The following is a 17,203-nucleotide window of genomic DNA, read 5'->3' on the forward strand; positions in this document are numbered from 1 at the left end:
CAGTTCACTCTTCTTCCTTGTCTCTCCTTCCCTTCTGTTTCTCAGAACCACATGCTTACCACTACGAGAAAGGATGAGGTTTTTACAAATTGTCCACTAATTTCCCTTGGGTACCCTACACCTTAATGTGTTTGAGTGCTCAGTATACATTTAACACTGAACCGGGAATATATACACACTTCTGTGTGGAAAGCTCGGTTCTTTAGACTTGGAATCGTTTACTAACCAATGACTGATTACTCAATTCTCATTTTGTTCCTTTACAGAAATTCGGGTATCTTCACACTGTGGTTGAAAGGGGCTTTTACAGAAACTCAAATTTAGGAAAAGGAATGTGACCAGCTAATGTTTCCTAGAAAGTTCAGTTTCTGAATTTAGGAACTAGATCTTCTGTCAGCCAGACAAAATCTTATTGAAGTATTCTTTTATGTACTCATTGAGCCTTACTGTGCCCCAGGTACTATGTTAAGTGCAGTGAGGGATGCAGAGATGAAGACGTCATGACCCCTCTCTCTCTAGGGAACCTCTAGTCTGGTCGAAGAATTGGGTCAGAAATCTAAACAGTAATATTACAGGGCATATACTACAGGGCTTTGGGTAGGGGTGCAGAAGAGATTGGACAGAGGTGAAGGCTGAAGAATTGGTGAGAACAAAGGCCCTGAGGTAGCAAGGCAGGGTAGGTTGAGAGACAGGTTTGAGCTATAGCGTGTAGAGTGTATATAGAGGGGACGAAACCAGAAGGGTAGTTTGGCATTAGATCATGATGGGCCTTGGAGGCTGAACTGAGGAGAATAAACCAGGTAGGCAGTAGAGACCACAGGGAGTTTTTTGAGCAGCTGAGTGATGTCACCATTATGCTCTAGGAAAACTAGTGTACGTTGTTTCCTGTTCCAGATTTACTCTTGCCTTTTGTCCAGAATTTGTACTGAAATCTTTTCTTTTCCTCGGGCCGTTCTTCTTTTTCTGTAAGCAGTAAGTGGAAAAGGCAAGACTCCACTTCGAAAGAGGTACAGCTCCCATCAGATGGGCCAGTCGAAGCAGTGTCCCCTCGAGGAAAGCAGCTGTGAGAAAGGCTGTCAGGTCACCAGTGAGCAGATCAAAGCCGATATGAAAGCAGCTAGGGATATTCCTGAAAAGAAAAAAAACAAGGATGTGTATCCCAGCTGCAGCAGCGCCACCGCCAGCACAGCGGGAGCCTCCAGCTCACACAGCACTGCTTCTCAAAGCCCCGACTTTGTAAGGACGGTGAACAGCGGCGGCTCTTCCGAGCCTAGCCCTTCAGAAGTGGATGTGTCCAGGCAGTGTGTCTGCTCCCCCGGTGGGTCAGAGGACTCTGAGGCCATGGAGGAGGGAGATGCAGAGAGTTCTGTCTGCCCCAGATGCTGCTGTCACAGGCCCCAGGAACCCCAAAGGAGAACTAGCAGGTGTTCTGATGAGGAACGTCCTTCAACCAGCCGAGCCTGTGTTGTGAATGGCCCGGATGGTACGAGATCCGCCTTTTCCTTTAGGACTCTGCCACAAGGGGGGTCTTCAGGCCCAGCACATGATGAGAGGACTAATGGGAGTGGCTCTGGGGCTACAGGTGAGGACAGGAGGGGGAGCTCCCAGCCTGAGAGCTGTGACGTGCAGTCTAATGAAGACTACCCTCGGAGGCCCCTAACAAGGGCGAGGAGCAGACTCTCCCATGTACCGCTGGTATCTGAGTCAGGTATGACAATGCTGCCAGGATTAGCGACTGCAGGTTAGGCCTTGACAAGGGCATGAGCTCATTCTATACGTTTTCTTGCCTAAAGCCAGTTTGGCGGATTGAATTGTGTGTTGTGGGATCTGTGATCAGTCATGCAGAGTTTGAACTAATTTTCAGCGGTGGGGGGTGGGGGCGGGGGTGGAGGGAGGTGTGTAAAAGAGCTTTGTAAAACATCCACCCCAGGAAAACTCAAATAGTCAAGCCACTAAGAGAGATATAATTGTGTGTATATTGACCCTAAATACAGTACTGATGCTGATGTCTAAGTCCCGTGTAACTCTGCTCCCATCCCACACTGAGGGGAGTCGTAACCCTCAGTGAAGCTTTAAACCTTAGCCAAAGGGTGAGGACCTCAAGTTGCCGAGGCTGGGGAACGTAACATAGGGGTTTGCCCCTCTGTCTGCCTCTGCAGTACTTAGTAGTTTTTCCTGAAATCTAGTTTTGCTTCCAGGTAGGTTTGCCAAGAGATGAGCAGGTAAGTGGGTAATGTAGCTGAGAATTCTTTTTGGTGAAAATACACTGAAAGCATATATATATGTATGTATGTGTGTAATTTCATTAATATTTATGATGTATATGTCAAGGCATTGGGTTGGGTGGGGTAAGCACATTTCTCAACCATAGTTTTTATTTCTGACCTTATTTTTAAGTAATCTCTCCTGCTTTTATTAAGTCATGAATAGCTATCAATGAATAATAATATATTTTAATTTTTTCCAGGTCTCCCTCACTTTTAAAATCTTAAAATCCGCTCCAGAATGTAGTTAGGGTGTTTTTGTTTACCAAATAGAACTGAGCTTATCAAATCATGTGGAGCTAAACTAGAAAAAAAAAAAAAAAAAAAAAAAAAACTTTCATAAGATAAATATGAGATCTTCCTTCACTATGTGCTAATCATCATAGTAGCATAAACTCATAATTAAATATAAGTTCTACTTCAATATTTCACTACGGTTTACAGACACTAGTTCTGGCGTACGACGAAAATACTTCCCCAAGCTGGAATTTTAAGTGTTTTATCATATCGGTTTTTTTTTTTTAATGCATAATGTAAAATTCACCATTTTAACCATTTTGAAGTATACATTTCTTTGGCAGTAAATACATTCACATTGTTTTGCAACCATCACCACCATGTATCTGAACGTTTTCATCCTCCCAAGTGGAAACTGTGTGCCCATTAAACGGAAACTCCCCATGACGATGCCTTTTGTTGCATGGTTTTTCATGGTTGTAAAGTCACATCTACAAGTTTCCCCTTTCTGATTTCTTTATTTTTCTGCTGTGGAAGACCTTCCTTGAATATGCCTCCAGTCATTGTTTACATCTGATTTGTTTTTCATTTGTTTATTTTAGCTCTTTACTTTAACCTGCAGGCGGTGAGCTTTATTTTTTTATTCCAAATTGTCACTAAGTTATTTCAGTACTATTCATTGACCTCCATTCTCATTCTTTTGAGATGCTTTTTTATCACGTACTTTACATATACTTAGGTTTATCTCTGGCCATTCTGTTCTGTTCCTGTGTTCTGTCCTCTTTCATTCTTCTTCTTCTTCTTCAAAATTTCCTTGGCTAGTCATGCATGTCTCATTCATTTTTATGGTTGTATTTTATAATGGTTTTGTCAGGCTCCACAAGCAAATCTTGGTTTTTGTTTAGAATTCCATTACATCGATCTACTGAAAAGATAATTGTCATTTTTACAGCATGGAGTCTTCCCACTTAGGGACTGTTCTGTCTCCCATTTTGTCTTTTGTCCCTGAGTAAACTTTTCAGTTGCTGCTGTTTTGGGGGGTTTTGTTTTGTTTTTATTTTTAATGTAAATCATTCATGTTCTGTTACCCTCTTTACCATTTCCTTCGGACTTGTTTCAGGACTAGAACTTGTCTTAGCTGAAATCATTCTCTAGAAATAAAAAAAAAAAAAATCTCATTTTTACTTTTTTAGGTAAATTACATCTGTTTTCTTGTGTGATTTTTTTTCAATTTGAGAAGGCTTCTAATGTGTGTGTAGCTGATCGTACAGTAGATATATGATTTCCTCATTTTTTTAAACAGTACAAATGTCCATTTACGTTCAGTAACAGCTTTTCTAGAGAAATGTCAAAGTGCTAATTTTACTATTATCTGGATCTCATTTGGAAAGAACAAGTTATTTGAGTGGCTTTCAACTTGCTATTTTTGATCCAGCATGTTTTTGATATCTGTTGGCCATTCTGCTCTTCAGAGTTTTAAGGAGAAAAATACAGACTAATAAAAGAACATACTTGATCGAGTGTTATGGATTTTTTAATATCACTTTATCAAAGAAAATGTTTGAGCTTTTACTTTGGTTTTCTTATGTAGTGTTAAAACTCTGTTAGAAGCTAACGTAGTTATGTCGTGAATTCTTATTTTCGGAATAAATGACTGTAAGTTGCTCTTTGTATCCTCACTGTATACTTCATAAAATAAATATCACAAAAATAACTAATTGGATTGTCAAAGAATAGCATTTAAGATTAATATGGTATGGTTCTCATAAATACTAACCTCTTTCCCTGACATCCCAAGACTGGTTTGTTTTCTGTATTTCTGTAGCATCTTTTACGCCAATGTTAACTATACTGTGTCATAATTCTGTGTTTTACTGTCTGTCTTTCCAATAGACTGAGCTCCATGAGGGCAGGGAGAGTGTCTTCTTGTTTGCAATTTTATTCCCAATTTCTAGCATTGTGTGTTACATGGTTTGGGGCTCAGTGAATAATTGTCAACTTAATAAGTGGTAGGAACCAACATATGAGGTATGTTGATGCTGGTGGATGTATGAAATCACTATGAATTGTTCCTAAACAAAGAGGGAAGCATGAGAAGAAAAAAAAAAAAATGACAAATTCTTTTTTTCTCTTACCATGGGAAGGAAGCCTTTGTTTTTGATGCTTATCTACATATAAAGTGTGACTCAGTTTTGTAACTTTTCTTAGAAAATATGAACTGCCAATTTGGGCACTCTGGAGAGCAGGAAATTTAACCTTGAACCCCATGTTCTGATCAATTAAAGGGGAGAGGAAAGAGAGCAATCCAGGAAGGTGAAAAGTTTGAAAATCAGATCATGAAAAGAGCATGCTAAGAGAAGATTCTACTTTCAAAATTGTCCTGAAGGAATGGAAACAGACTTTTTTTTGGTTTTTGTTTTCATTTTTGGGGTACTGGGAGACAAACCAGTTCCTATTATTGGTTATGAATTTTGTCTGCCATGTGACATGTGCTGCGTTTAGCAGTTTCCTTGTCAATAAAGATGATGAGATTTTACGTGACGTTCCTTCAGGAATACTGTGGAAGAAGGCCTTTAGTGGGTTAGCTAGATCAGTAGTCCTCATCTTTTTTCTGAAACCCCAGGGTTTTGTTTGGGTTCAGGGTCTTTAGCAGAAGATTGATGGGTAGAACTCTGAGGCTCCCTTTTAGGTTTCACCAAGAGCAGCTGCTTCCAGTGGGTTTGCACAGTAAGATTTCCCAAAGATTTCAGATGGTGGAGGAAAGGTTCTGGTGTGTAAAAAGAAAAGCACTTAGATTAGATCTCTAGAGTCGTCTCTAACCCAAGCCTCTGGGAATTTGCAGTATTTGCACGTTGTTTTCCTGTCTTTCTTGCTAACCGTTGACGTTTGAGGTTACAGAAGTACCAAGTAGGATGAAAGCAGTGTGGTGAGATTTAATTCATGAAGATCAACCTAATTGCGTGCAGTAAATGCTCTGCTACAGAATGCTTATCAAAAATGAGGACGGTGATTTTTTTTTAGTGTCTTGTCTTAGAATGTATATGTGCTTGTTAAAGTTTTAGAGATGAATTTAGACTTTGCATTTAGATAAAATCAAGATAACACTTGCTTTCGTAATTAAACTATCATGTGTTACAACAACACTAGTAAATGAGTCAGGGCCTTACTAAGAAGGATCTGGCAGATAAATGAGACCACAGGTTTTCTAGCATAGTGACGAGCACTAGATGGCCTGGCATTGCCTCCTGCTTCCACCCTTCCATGGTGGCAGGCTCTTCTGGTGTTCCATGTCTCTATTTCCTCATGTGTAAAACAGGGAGAATAATCTCTCTCAGAGGGCTGTTTTAAGGATTAAATTAGTTAATACAAGTAAAACGCTTAGAAAAGTGCCTGACACACAGTAAGTGCTCAGTAAATATTTGCCATTATTGTTATTCCATTTACGTATCCGTCATGCATTTCGGTGAACGTTGAGTTCAATTCGTTCAGTAAATGTTCATTTTAGATCACTGCTAGTGGCTGACATTGACTCAAAGGTGAAATAAAGCGGTCTTGTTGCCTTCAAGGAGCTTTCGGTTTAAGTTGAGAAATAAGTTTACAGGGAATTACAGAACCATTTATAAGGTTTGGGGACCCAGGTGATTTGTTAGAGCAGGTGGTATTTGAGCTAGACCTTTAAGGAATGGATCGAATTTCAGAAAGTGAGGTCAGGAAAAGGTGTTCTGGGCAGAAGGAGCTAGAATGATTTTTGGCTTCAGATGCATTGGCAGTGGCAGATGACCAGGACATGGAGTAGGATAAAATTAAGAACAGGTGTCAGCCCTTGAAACATATTTACTAAGTTAGTAATTTACTAAGTTAGTAATTTAAAGTGGTTTAGCAGGAAAGTGGGGAGTTTAATTCACCAACAGTATTTTAGGATGAGTTGAGTGACTAAAGATGGGAATGTTAACTAGATTGAGATAATGAGGCATGAAAAGGGATATCCTATTTGATGTCAGGAAGTCTGAGATCCTGGAGGGTGATGTTGTTTTGGAATAGTCAGTTGGGAATAGCAGTTATGTTCTATTGGGATATAATCCGATTATATTCTATTGGGAACCAAGTCCTAGATTTGAGAGTCACCTTGACAGAGTTCATACATATGCAGTTGAGCGCATTCTCTTGGAGGAAAGAGAGCTAAAAGCTGAAGTTTGGATTTTCCTCTTGCCTTTTCTAGAGGTTGCCAAAACAAAGCCACGGCATGCCATGAAGCGGAAACGGACAGCAGATAAGTCCACCAGTACCAGCGACCCTGTGATTGAGGATGACCATGTGCAGGTGAAGAAAAAAGCCCTCGCTTAACTTTCAGTCTAGCCAAGGTCCTGAATAATGACTCCAGATTCCATCTTTATACATATAATTTTTTTGCCCTAAAAGAGAAGAAATTGGTAACAGCTGCTTCGTAGCTTGTGCCAGTGAAAACATTTAACCTTTAAAAAAACATCTGCAGAAAGATACATCATTTAAAGTTTCTCTCTTTGTAGGTCCTCGTATTAAAATCCAAAAATCTTGTTGGAGTCACTATGACCAACTGTGGAATCACAGATCTAGTGCTAAAAGACTGTCCCAAGATGATGTTCATCCACGGTATGTCTTAAGGCCTGGGTCATACAAGAGCGTCAAGAATGAGTTTAAAGAATTAAGGACTCATAAATACTACAGTAACATTTCTTTATTTTTTCCAAGGAATCATTACGTCGGGTTATTTGTCATTCTGTCCTTGTTGTCATTCTCAGTTACTCCATAGTATTTGTGAGGGACCGTGTGCAGAGGCTTCTTCTTATAAAATAGCCTCTCCTCTGCTTTCCTCCAAATGGTAATTGTTACTTGATCTAACAGAGTAGATTAACAACATGTATGGGCTTCGGAGTCCGGTAGATCTCAGCTTGAGTCCTGTCCCTACCATTTGCCAAGCTGTAGGACATTGGACAGCTTTTGTGTTCATGTTCTGTGGGCACTGGTGACTGGGCCTGAGGTGCTTAACGGCTCTAGATTTGATTGACGTGGTTGATCATCACCTCAGTTCCTGGCATAATATCTTCAGTCCAGGCCCCACTTTTCTTCTCAGTCTGCGTGTTTCCAGTCCATCTTTACTTACGTACATATTTACCTCTGAACGAATAACAGGGTGTTAACTTGTGTGAGCTTTTATAACTTCAGATGTATAGTATGTCCATTTTTCCGTTTTCACTCAAAATTATAGTTTTGATACCTATCCGTGTGGAATTATGAAGCTATGACATGTTTGTTGCCTTGGACAAGTTCTATATTCTCTGTGTTCATCTTTTTCAATCTGTAAAGTGTGCATAATTATGCTTACCCTATAAACACATATTTGTGAGGATTAAGTGCAGTGATGTGTGTGCACATGTGTGTGTCTATGTGTATATGTACACGTACACGTAGTAGAGGGTCTGACCTCTAAAAGCTTACCAGATGTTAATTTTTATTCTATTAGTATTGCAGTATTAGGGGCTTCCTTTTTTTTTTTTTTTTGCACTTTTATGTTACTGGTAGTAAACAAAGCTAGGTAATCCTTACCAGTTTGTCATAAACCAGGAGAATCCCAGAAAGAAGAGATAAAACTAAGAAATAAACGCTACCTCTCTCCTGAATTCTAGAAAACTCTAGACCCTATGTTCACCCTTAAGAGTGGTACTTTACTCCATTCCAACCGATGAAGTTTTAGACTGTCTACTGAACGACTATCTACTCGTAAAACACAGTAGGGGCACATCAAAAGCTCAGGGGTGATAACAGCAGGGCAACCCCGGCAGTGCTCCCCGCTCTGAGGTCTGAGAATCTTCCTCTCAGCCTTTGGACTCTGCTGCTTTTTGACCTCTCATTCGTTTCTCTGTTCATCTCTTGGAGAATCTGACTGGCGCCTGACTCTGATGATTCATTCACCCCATGTCTTCTCTAAAGGTGCACATTGAAACCTGTATCACCATCTCGTCCGCTCTCTTTTCCTCCTTTCCTGTCCCCTGCCCTGCTTGCCCTTCTTCCTGCCAGGTCACAGAAGGAGAAGATAAGCCAGAAAGGCAGAGACTTGGCTCAGCCCTCTGACATCAAGCTGGTTACAGGGAGGTGGGGACATCTGGGTCAAGGACATCATGAGGTGTCTTATTAAAGAAATCAAGCGTATCAGTTTGATTATGGTTTTATCTCTTCTATCTCATTGTCTCTTGAATTGGACTAAGTTGAAGTCCATAGTAAAAAATTGGATTAGAATGAACTTTGAGGTTAAAAATAGAGGAAAGGGATATTTTTCTGAAGTTGAACATACTGTTGCAGTTAAATGCATTTGTTATATAACAGTTATTTTTCTTTATAATCCTACGCTTTACATGTTAAACAGGGAGAATATTTAATCATGTTTTTAGGCCAGCATTTTTTTAAATCTATTTTTTTAATGTTTGTTTATTTTTGAGAGAGAGGAGAGAGACAGCATGAGTGGGGGAGGAACAGAGAGAGGGAGACACAGAATCCGAAACAGGCTCCAGGCTCTCAGCTGTCAGCACAGAGCCTGGTGTGGGGCTTGAACTCACAGACTGTGAGATTGTGACCTGAGCCAAAGTCAGACGTTGAACCGACTGAGCCACCCAGACATCCCTCAGGCCAGCATTTTTAATAGAACTCTCTGCAGTGATGAAAATGTTCTGTATCTGTACTGTTTGATATGGTAACCACTGGCCACATGTGACTATTGAACATTCAAACTGTGGCTAATGCCTGATGAACTAAATTGTTAATCTTACTGCATTTTAGTTAATAGAAATTTAAAAAGCTACAGGTGGCTAGTGGCTACCACATCGAACTATACAGCTTCAGACCAAAGTATCCAAATATTTTTGGGTCTTTTAAGGTTTTCTTTTTATACTTATGATAGGAATTGAAATCAACTCGGCTCATTTCCTGTGGGTGAATGTAAAATAATATATGGAAATTATTCTAGGTTTATTTGAACATTACCCATAAAATTTAACCGTTACCATCATTCATTCTTTTCAGTAAATCTTTTCTAAACAATTTGTATGGTTAAGCAAAGTCATTCTCTGGAATGTGGACTCCTCAAAGTAAAATCTTAGGAAAAAGTTCCTTCAGTGGGAGGGGGTGACCACCTTCTTTTGAATAGGGCAGAATCACGTTTTCAAATCACTTTGATAACTGTTAGTTGTACTTTATGAGAGTACTTGACCTGTGTTAAAGATGTTCATGTCTGCAGCATCTTTTGCTAATATAAGTCGGCCCAGTCCTCCAAAGATCATTGTCAAGTGGGCGGTACACTGACTGCTATATTACTTTGTACGACCTATTCATGGAGCTTATCGTTTCCATTTTGTAGCTACCAGGTGCAGGGTACTGAAACATTTAAAAGTAGAAAATGCACCAATCGTAAATCGATTTGACTACGCACAGTGCAAGAAACTGAATATGGATCAAGTACTAGACCAGATCCTACGGATGCCTCCTGAGAGAAACCGCATCATATACCTCCGCCCGATGCAGCAGGTAACGAGCTCTGCTCTTTTCTGAGGGATGTTGCAGTGATTTTTTTTTTTTTTTTTTTTAAGTCCCCTACCTTTTTGGACTTGGGATTTAGTCATTGGCTCAACCCGTGGTCATGATTCTTTAGATTCTACACAGTTCTTTTAGCCATACTAGACCACCTTGCCAGTCTTCCTCATTAACGTTTCTCTGTTAGATTTTTGTGGGTTCTTACCAAGCGACAGGATGAGGGCCGTCGTTGAAGTACTTATTAAAAGTTGCCCGTAAAGAACACAGACTCTGGTTTCAGACCGCCTGATTCACATTCTCATTCACTGACAGGGAGCGGATTACTTAGCTGCTTTGCCTTAGTTTTTTCAGCTATACAATTAGACTAAAAACCTACACTTACTGTGATAGTTAAATTAATATACGTAGTGTTAGAACAGTTGCATATAGTAAGCAATCCTTTGATAGGTCCTATCCTCCTTATTAATTTTTTTCTTTTTATTGTATCTCTATGAGAAGATGGATGTTAGTTGAACCTGTTATGTTAACATTTCACAGTATAGGTAAATCAGACTGTCCTGCTGTATGTCTTACATTATACAGTGATGTATGTCAATTACTTCTCAGTAACACTGAGGGAGATAAAAAGTGCAAACATACGTAAGACTCTGCTTGGTGTGATGCCAAAATAAAGTTTAAAGGAAATAGTATATAATTGTTGTAGTCACTGTTTGAGCCTGGCCCCAAAAGATTCATTTCAACAAACACATCCTTTGTTTATAATTTTGGGGGGCTGAAAAGTCCACAGGGCATCATCCTTCTCTCGAGAAGTTTGCCTTTCTGGTAGGAGTAGACACATATGCCACTAAGATGGTAGGATGGGATTGCAGAAGAGAGATGGGGAAGAGGGCACTCCATGAGAAGAAAGCAAGTGAGTAAAGGCCACAAGGGGGGCAAGGAAATGTGTTCTGCCATTAGGATTGGCAGTGGGCCAGTTTGGATAGAGGATAGAACAGTACACATCCGCAGCTCTATGACACAGCCAGTACCTATACCTGTGAAAGACATACTCCGAAGTGGATTCCTGGGGTCACTTACCTGCATCTGGATTCCTTGCTTTAGTGGGCATTTATATTAATATGACCATGAGATGGAAATCAGGGAGATTACCAGGTAGAAAAATTTTGCTGAGCCCCACTCCCCACATGGCCAGCTGTGCTCAGGACTGAATGTGACTATTTGACTTTCAAATCTACCCGAGATTTTAAAACTGAGGTCCCGAAGAAAGATTGTTCATGCTCTAAGGAGCTAGATTTCTAAGGCATTCACTTTCTTTGTCCAAAGCCCACTCTGTGATGTCTTCCCCAGGTGGACACACTAACATTGGAACAGAAGCTCTTTAGTGGTCCCTACCCCTATCACATCTGTATAATCCACGAGTTCAGTAACCCTCCCAATGTCCGGAACAAAGTGCGTATCCGCAGCTGGATGGATACCATAGCAAACATCAATCAGTAAGTAATCTGTGGTCCCTGGAGGCCTTTTCAGTCATTCCCTATGGGAGGGGTTCCCAGAAACACAACCTAGTTGTTCTTTATTGTAAATGATACTTGTCTGGGCTTTTCAGCCACCGAAACATATGAAATATAACATGTAAAAAAAACTGAGGGAAACGGGGACTTAAAGTGAAAAGCATGCATGCGTATTTGTAACTTTATTTCTGAACTTAGAGAAAAATTGCAGGAACAGACTGTACGTATACATTTGACTTCATTCCTTTAGCCTTAGGGCATGGAAAAGAGATAAAATTAAAGATCTTAAAACTGTGACATTTTGTATCATCAGAAAGTTAGACTTTTTATGCCTTTGTTATATAAATGTTTTATTAAGCACCTTACACAAATGACATTTGATTAGAGAGTGGCTTTCTCTCTTTCCCCGATAGGATTTTGAAGGTAGTAAAGAAAGTAACTTTGAACTGACTAGATATGTTATCCTCTTCTAGTCTTCTGCTTCTGTTAGCTGTTTAATACTTCGTTTGAGATGCTCCCTAGAATCTAGGCCTGATACAATTTTGACAATCCTTTCTACCCCACACCCCAACGTTATTTCCGGTTTTGTAATTTTTAATATTTTTTTTTGTTGTTGCCTCCAGAGAGCTCATTAAGTACGAATTCTTCCCTGAAGCCACGCGAAGTGAGGATGATTTAAAGAAATACCCCAAGTACCCGTGGGGGAGAGAAATCTATACTTTAGAAGGTGAGCATTTACAAATGGCTGGGAAGCTAAATTAACTAGCTGGTTAACTAACTAGATGGAGAGACAGGTCCTAAGGAAGAGAGGAGTGGGAGCCTTACAGTTTGTCAAGGTGATGGGTGTTTTGACTGTCTGCAGGTAGCAGGGGCCAGATAAACCCTGCTCTCCCTGTGTGTCTTTGCCATCCCCCACCTAATCAGAAGCAGTGTCGAAACACAAAAGGTAGAAGAAAATTAAACTTGCTGTATACTCTGAGAGTTGGAAGTGACTTTAGGGCACCTGTCTCAACTTCTTCATTTTATATAAAGAGAGGGAGAAAGCGAGGCTTTTCCAGGAACCAGAGGGTGACCAAGGTCACATGACCAAATAGCAGCACAGCTAGAATTAGAATGGACCCTTCCTGGTCCAGCCCTTTTTTGCCCATTGTGAATGAAAGCACACTTTACATTGTGCTTACAGGACACTACCGTGTTTGGCCCCGTCCTTACTGCCCCAGCCACAGCGCTGTTAACGTGTCATCTTCTTTCAGGGGTTGTGGATGGAGCTCCGTATTCCATGATCTCTGACTTCCCTTGGTTGAGATCATTGCGGGCAGCAGAACCCAACAGCTTCGCCAGATATGACTTTGAAGACGATGAAGAAAGTAATTATGACCTGACTTGATTTGTATTCTCCAGTTTGAGTATATCCTGCTGTGTTAGATGCTTCGCTTCATACTTCGTTTGAGTTAAAAGCAGTGTAGCCAGTAACTGCTTCCCGTATTATTGTTTTTATTTGCTTTTTGTTAGCGTTCGCTTCTCCCCCCGCAAACAGCAGCTCTAAATTTGTACAATAATCAGTTGATTTACTAGGGGTATATGAAGGTTGGCGGGCAGGAGTCCTTGAGACAGATTTTTCTAGCTAGATATTTTTATTACCTAAATGTTTATAATTTTCTTGCTCTTTATTGAGTTTGTCAACTATATTATTTTGAAATTGTTCCATTTATGCTAATTATATGAAAGGATCTTTTGAATATAGTTCTTCTCTGAGTGTTAGCACTCTTGAGTACCCGTTTGTAGGAAGTTTTTAAAAAACATTTTAGGAGGAGGGGCGCCTGGGTGGCTCAGTCGGTTAAGCATCCGACTTCGGCTCAGGTCATGAACCCACGGCTTGTGGGTTTGAGCCCTGCATCGGGCTCTGTGCTGATAGCTCAGAGTCTACTTCGAGTTCTGTGTCTCCCTCTCTCTCTGCCCCTCCCCTGCTCGCCCTCTGTGTCTCTCTCTCACATCTTCAATGTGTTTCAAATAAACATTGAAAAAAAAAAAAAAATATATATATATATATATATATATATATGATGAAGAAATAGATTTGAAAAACTACACGTACATGTATACATGACTTACCTGTCTGGTGCGTTGTCAGCTTGGGCCTTTAATCATGCATGCTGTCTTGGGCACCAAACATGGCATGTCTGTAATAAGGGGACCCATTTCAAGACCTGAACATATTTCCGTCCCATCGCATTACAGGATATAGGCATATCTCATGGACCGGCTTAATCAGGGCCTTTCCAAATGATTCTGGTAATCATACGTGTTTCCCCTTTACTTTATAATTTCCAAGGCACCATCTATGCTCCTCGAAGGAAAGGGCAGCTGTCTGCAGACATCTGTATGGAAACAATAGGAGAGGAAATCTCGGAGATGCGTCAAATGAAGAAGGGTGTGTTTCAGCGAGTAGTGGCAATTTTTATCCACTATTGTGACGTCAATGGGGAGCCTGTTGAAGATGACTACATTTGACTGGTCCCTCCTACTCTCCAGGTATTCTGGCGGAAAGCCGCTGGGGTCGCTCAGCTGCCGGCGAGTGCCACAGGGATTCAGGGCATGCAGTTTGGAAGCCCTGGCACATTTTGGTATATAGGAAATGTACAAGGAACACTGAAGTTGTATACAAAGATTTGTACATAAAGAAAACATACAAAGACAGTTCCTGAGTACCAACTTTATATCATATGTTTATACAATTTAATTTAAGAATTCATTTTAATGAAGGCAGATAATTGGAAAGAGTTCATTTCGTTCATTTTCATTCATTTTTCCTGACTTAGTTCATAAAGTGTCACTTTTTGGCTGAGCCCCCAATTTACTATATTCTTGATAATCATTGTCATCCCCTTAAATCTGTGCCTTTTTCTTCTCGAGCAAAGCTGTTTGAGTAAATCTGTTGAAGAGTCTTTTTGTGTCTTGTGTGCTTTTTTTGTGTTATGATTAAAACCAACTAAACCCAATAGTCAGAGGCAACTTTATGTTTGTGTACAAAATGGTGTTTTTTTTTTCCCCTTAGTATTATGGTTGCCGTATTTCTTAAAATGAAATAAAAAGATTCATGAGTTTAAAAAAAAAAAAAAACTGAGTTTGAGGGGGGGAAATGGAAGTTTCCAAAGCATTTCTAGTTATTTATTTCCACATTCAATTGTGTATATGCTTTATCTTGAATATAAAAATAAAAGTTTATTAAAAACTTTTTTCTGGCCTTGGATCTGAATCCCTCTTTTCAAAGAAGAGTAGCAGCTACTGTACAGAAAAGGAACGTGTAGATTTGTGTCTAAGATTTCAGCGTAATCCAGTTTCTCATCTCTTTTTTTCTAAAATTCAGTGGCTGCAAGATGTTCAACTCGAACTCTTACGTGATGGAACAGTGAGAAGAGCAGAATTTCCCCCAAATACCTTGTCACCATGAGATGGCCTTTCTCCTTTCGCAGGGGGAGAAATTACCCTAATTTAGCGGTGATACATGCAATATTATGTGTAGGGCCAGGGGTCAGGAGCACGAAAAGCTTTAAAGCGATACCTACGTTCGAGGGACAGTGTTGCCACTGGCTAGCTGAGTGACCTCAACAAAACGTTTAAACCGAAATTCTGTGGAAAAGTGTTGCCCACCCTCTCCGAGTGGCCATAGGTGCTTCGGGTGTGTATGAGGTGTGAAGGCTCTTAGAGACTGCCGAGGCCAACCTTTTCACTTACAGGAGATTAACTGAAGCGCGGAGAGGGAAATTTTCTCACTTAATGGTCGAGAACCGGTTAAGGCACTTCAAGGGTCATTCCCATTGGGCTGCCTCCCTATCTATCGTTAATGTCCACAGAAATGTGTAGGGACACCAGAAATTCACACACTAAAATAGTGGGAATGGTAATCAGTGTCTTTCGCCAGAGTTCTTTTTTGAAGACAAAATTCTGTTAACGCTGGGAAGAATGTCCAGTATGCCATTGAGTCAGCTTTTTATTACCTTGTATTTAACGCCACTAATCTCCCTTTTAACTAAAAGAGAGTGTTGTACTCTGCAGGTTAGAAGTGTGACCAGCAAAAAGCAGGAAACAAATTACAAAACAATCTAGATATTTCAAACTACTACAAAACCCCCAACACTTAGACTCTCAGCTACCCTGTTTTTTCAGGTGTAACCATAGTCACCAAATCACGGAAACAATGCTTAGATGAGCCGCTAGAGGCCGCTGCTTTCTAACTTAGTGGTTTCTTACCGGCTCCTCTCCTCGCCCGCTGTTAGAGCAAGTGCAGCGGGAAGCGCTAAAATCCTTCTCAAGATACCCAGATTGGAACAAATAAAAAAAGCAGCAGTCTTGGAAGAAGACGACGATAGTGACATTTGGTCAGTGTCTATGGAATGAATGGCTGGATAGCGATTGCCCTAGAGCAGGGGTCGGCACACTTTTCGCACAGGGCCAGATAGTAATTACTTGAGGCCCCACATGGCAGTTACCCTGGTGTTGGAGCATGAGAGCAGCCACAGAGCCTGTGTCAACCAGTGGGCATGGCTGTGCTACAGTGAAACTTTATTTGCGGAAACGGATTTGAATTCCCCACAATTTTCACGTGTCACGAGATACCTTCTGTCTGCCGACCACTTTACAGAGTAAAAGCCATTCTTAGTTTACCGACCGGAGCATCCGGCCCCCGGGCCACACACCTGCCATAGACAACTGAGCTGCCCCGCCATCCATTCAATTGCTTGTCACCAGCTTGTGGTGCAGTGTCTTGGCACAGCTTTAAAAGGCTTTAAGAAACGTTTCTTGGACGGATGACTGCATTAATGTCGGTGTTCGAGACCATCGTGTCTCTCCTCCAGTGCGGCCGGATGCAGGCCCTAACGGTCTCTGTAAATCACAGCTGGCACACAGCTCTTACGGGGACTTCACCGGGGGATCCAAGGATGTCTATGCAAATTCTAACCCCCTCAAATGACCGCCAAGTGACCGGGAGATGGTCACAGCCTCTACCCTGGAGCCTCGGATAAACGCGCCCACCCCCAGGGCACCTGTGAAAGTGCAGCGAGAGCCTCCAGAAACCGCTAAGTGTGAGGCAAGTGGACATAGTATCGCTTCCACTGTAATTCCCTTTATTATGAAAGGGGTTCTTTTTTTAGTGATCTTCACCTTCTGTTCCTTCGACCATATTCCAGAGTGATAGGAAACAGAACTGGTGAGGCCATTAAGGAAATACTGGTCCTATGAAAGCATTTTTAAGAGCATTTACCAAGGGCTTTCCGTGCATCCTCATTCTGACTTTCAGTGTGGCTGGTCATTATGTCCCCTGCTTTACTGTTGGGGAAATTAGGGTTTAGCAGGTTAAATATCTTGCTCAAAGGCACGCGTCTAGGAAGTGGTGACAGCAGGATGCTGTCAGTCTGCCTCCAAAGTCTGTGCAACTTGGGCAGAGTGTCTCAGTCCCTGGAAGGGAGGCTTGGCTAAAGCCCAGGCAGGGGCTGGCCTCCTCCCGCAGGCAAGCTGCCCCTTAAACTTGAACCCATTCCAGCTGACCTTCATACGCTTAGCACAGTCCCAGGAAAACAGAGGCTGCTGATTTTGATGCGGGCCTCAGGTGCCCCACTCAGACACGGGATA

General features: G+C 41.2%; 1 protein-coding gene across 7 annotated transcripts in view; it reads left to right on the forward strand.

Annotated features, from left to right (window-relative positions):
* FBXO38 (F-box protein 38) overlaps positions 1-14,517 on the forward strand; it is a 56,800-nt gene extending 42,283 nt beyond the window's left edge. For 5 of the 7 annotated variants that reach the window (XM_086678856.1, XM_086678865.1, XM_086678862.1 and 2 more), the window contains 8 exons: positions 974-1,708; positions 6,721-6,821; positions 7,028-7,130; positions 9,889-10,055; positions 11,409-11,554; positions 12,196-12,299; positions 12,826-12,939; positions 13,905-14,517. In XM_086678856.1, coding sequence (XP_086534982.1) covers positions 974-1,708; positions 6,721-6,821; positions 7,028-7,130; positions 9,889-10,055; positions 11,409-11,554; positions 12,196-12,299; positions 12,826-12,939; positions 13,905-14,083 — 1,649 coding nt within the window. In that variant the 3' untranslated portion in view covers positions 14,084-14,517. The remainder of the gene's footprint in view (positions 1-973; positions 1,709-6,720; positions 6,822-7,027; positions 7,131-9,888; positions 10,056-11,408; positions 11,555-12,195; positions 12,300-12,825; positions 12,940-13,904) is intronic. The other 2 variants (XM_086678879.1, XM_086678897.1) reach the window with 2 other exon arrangements.
* Positions 14,518-17,203: the final 2,686 nt, after the last annotated feature.

Source organism: Puma concolor, chromosome A1, assembly GCF_028749965.1.
Source record: "Puma concolor isolate L17-30 chromosome A1, mPumCon1.1.hap2, whole genome shotgun sequence".
In the NCBI taxonomy this organism is placed as follows: domain Eukaryota; kingdom Metazoa; phylum Chordata; class Mammalia; order Carnivora; family Felidae; genus Puma; species Puma concolor.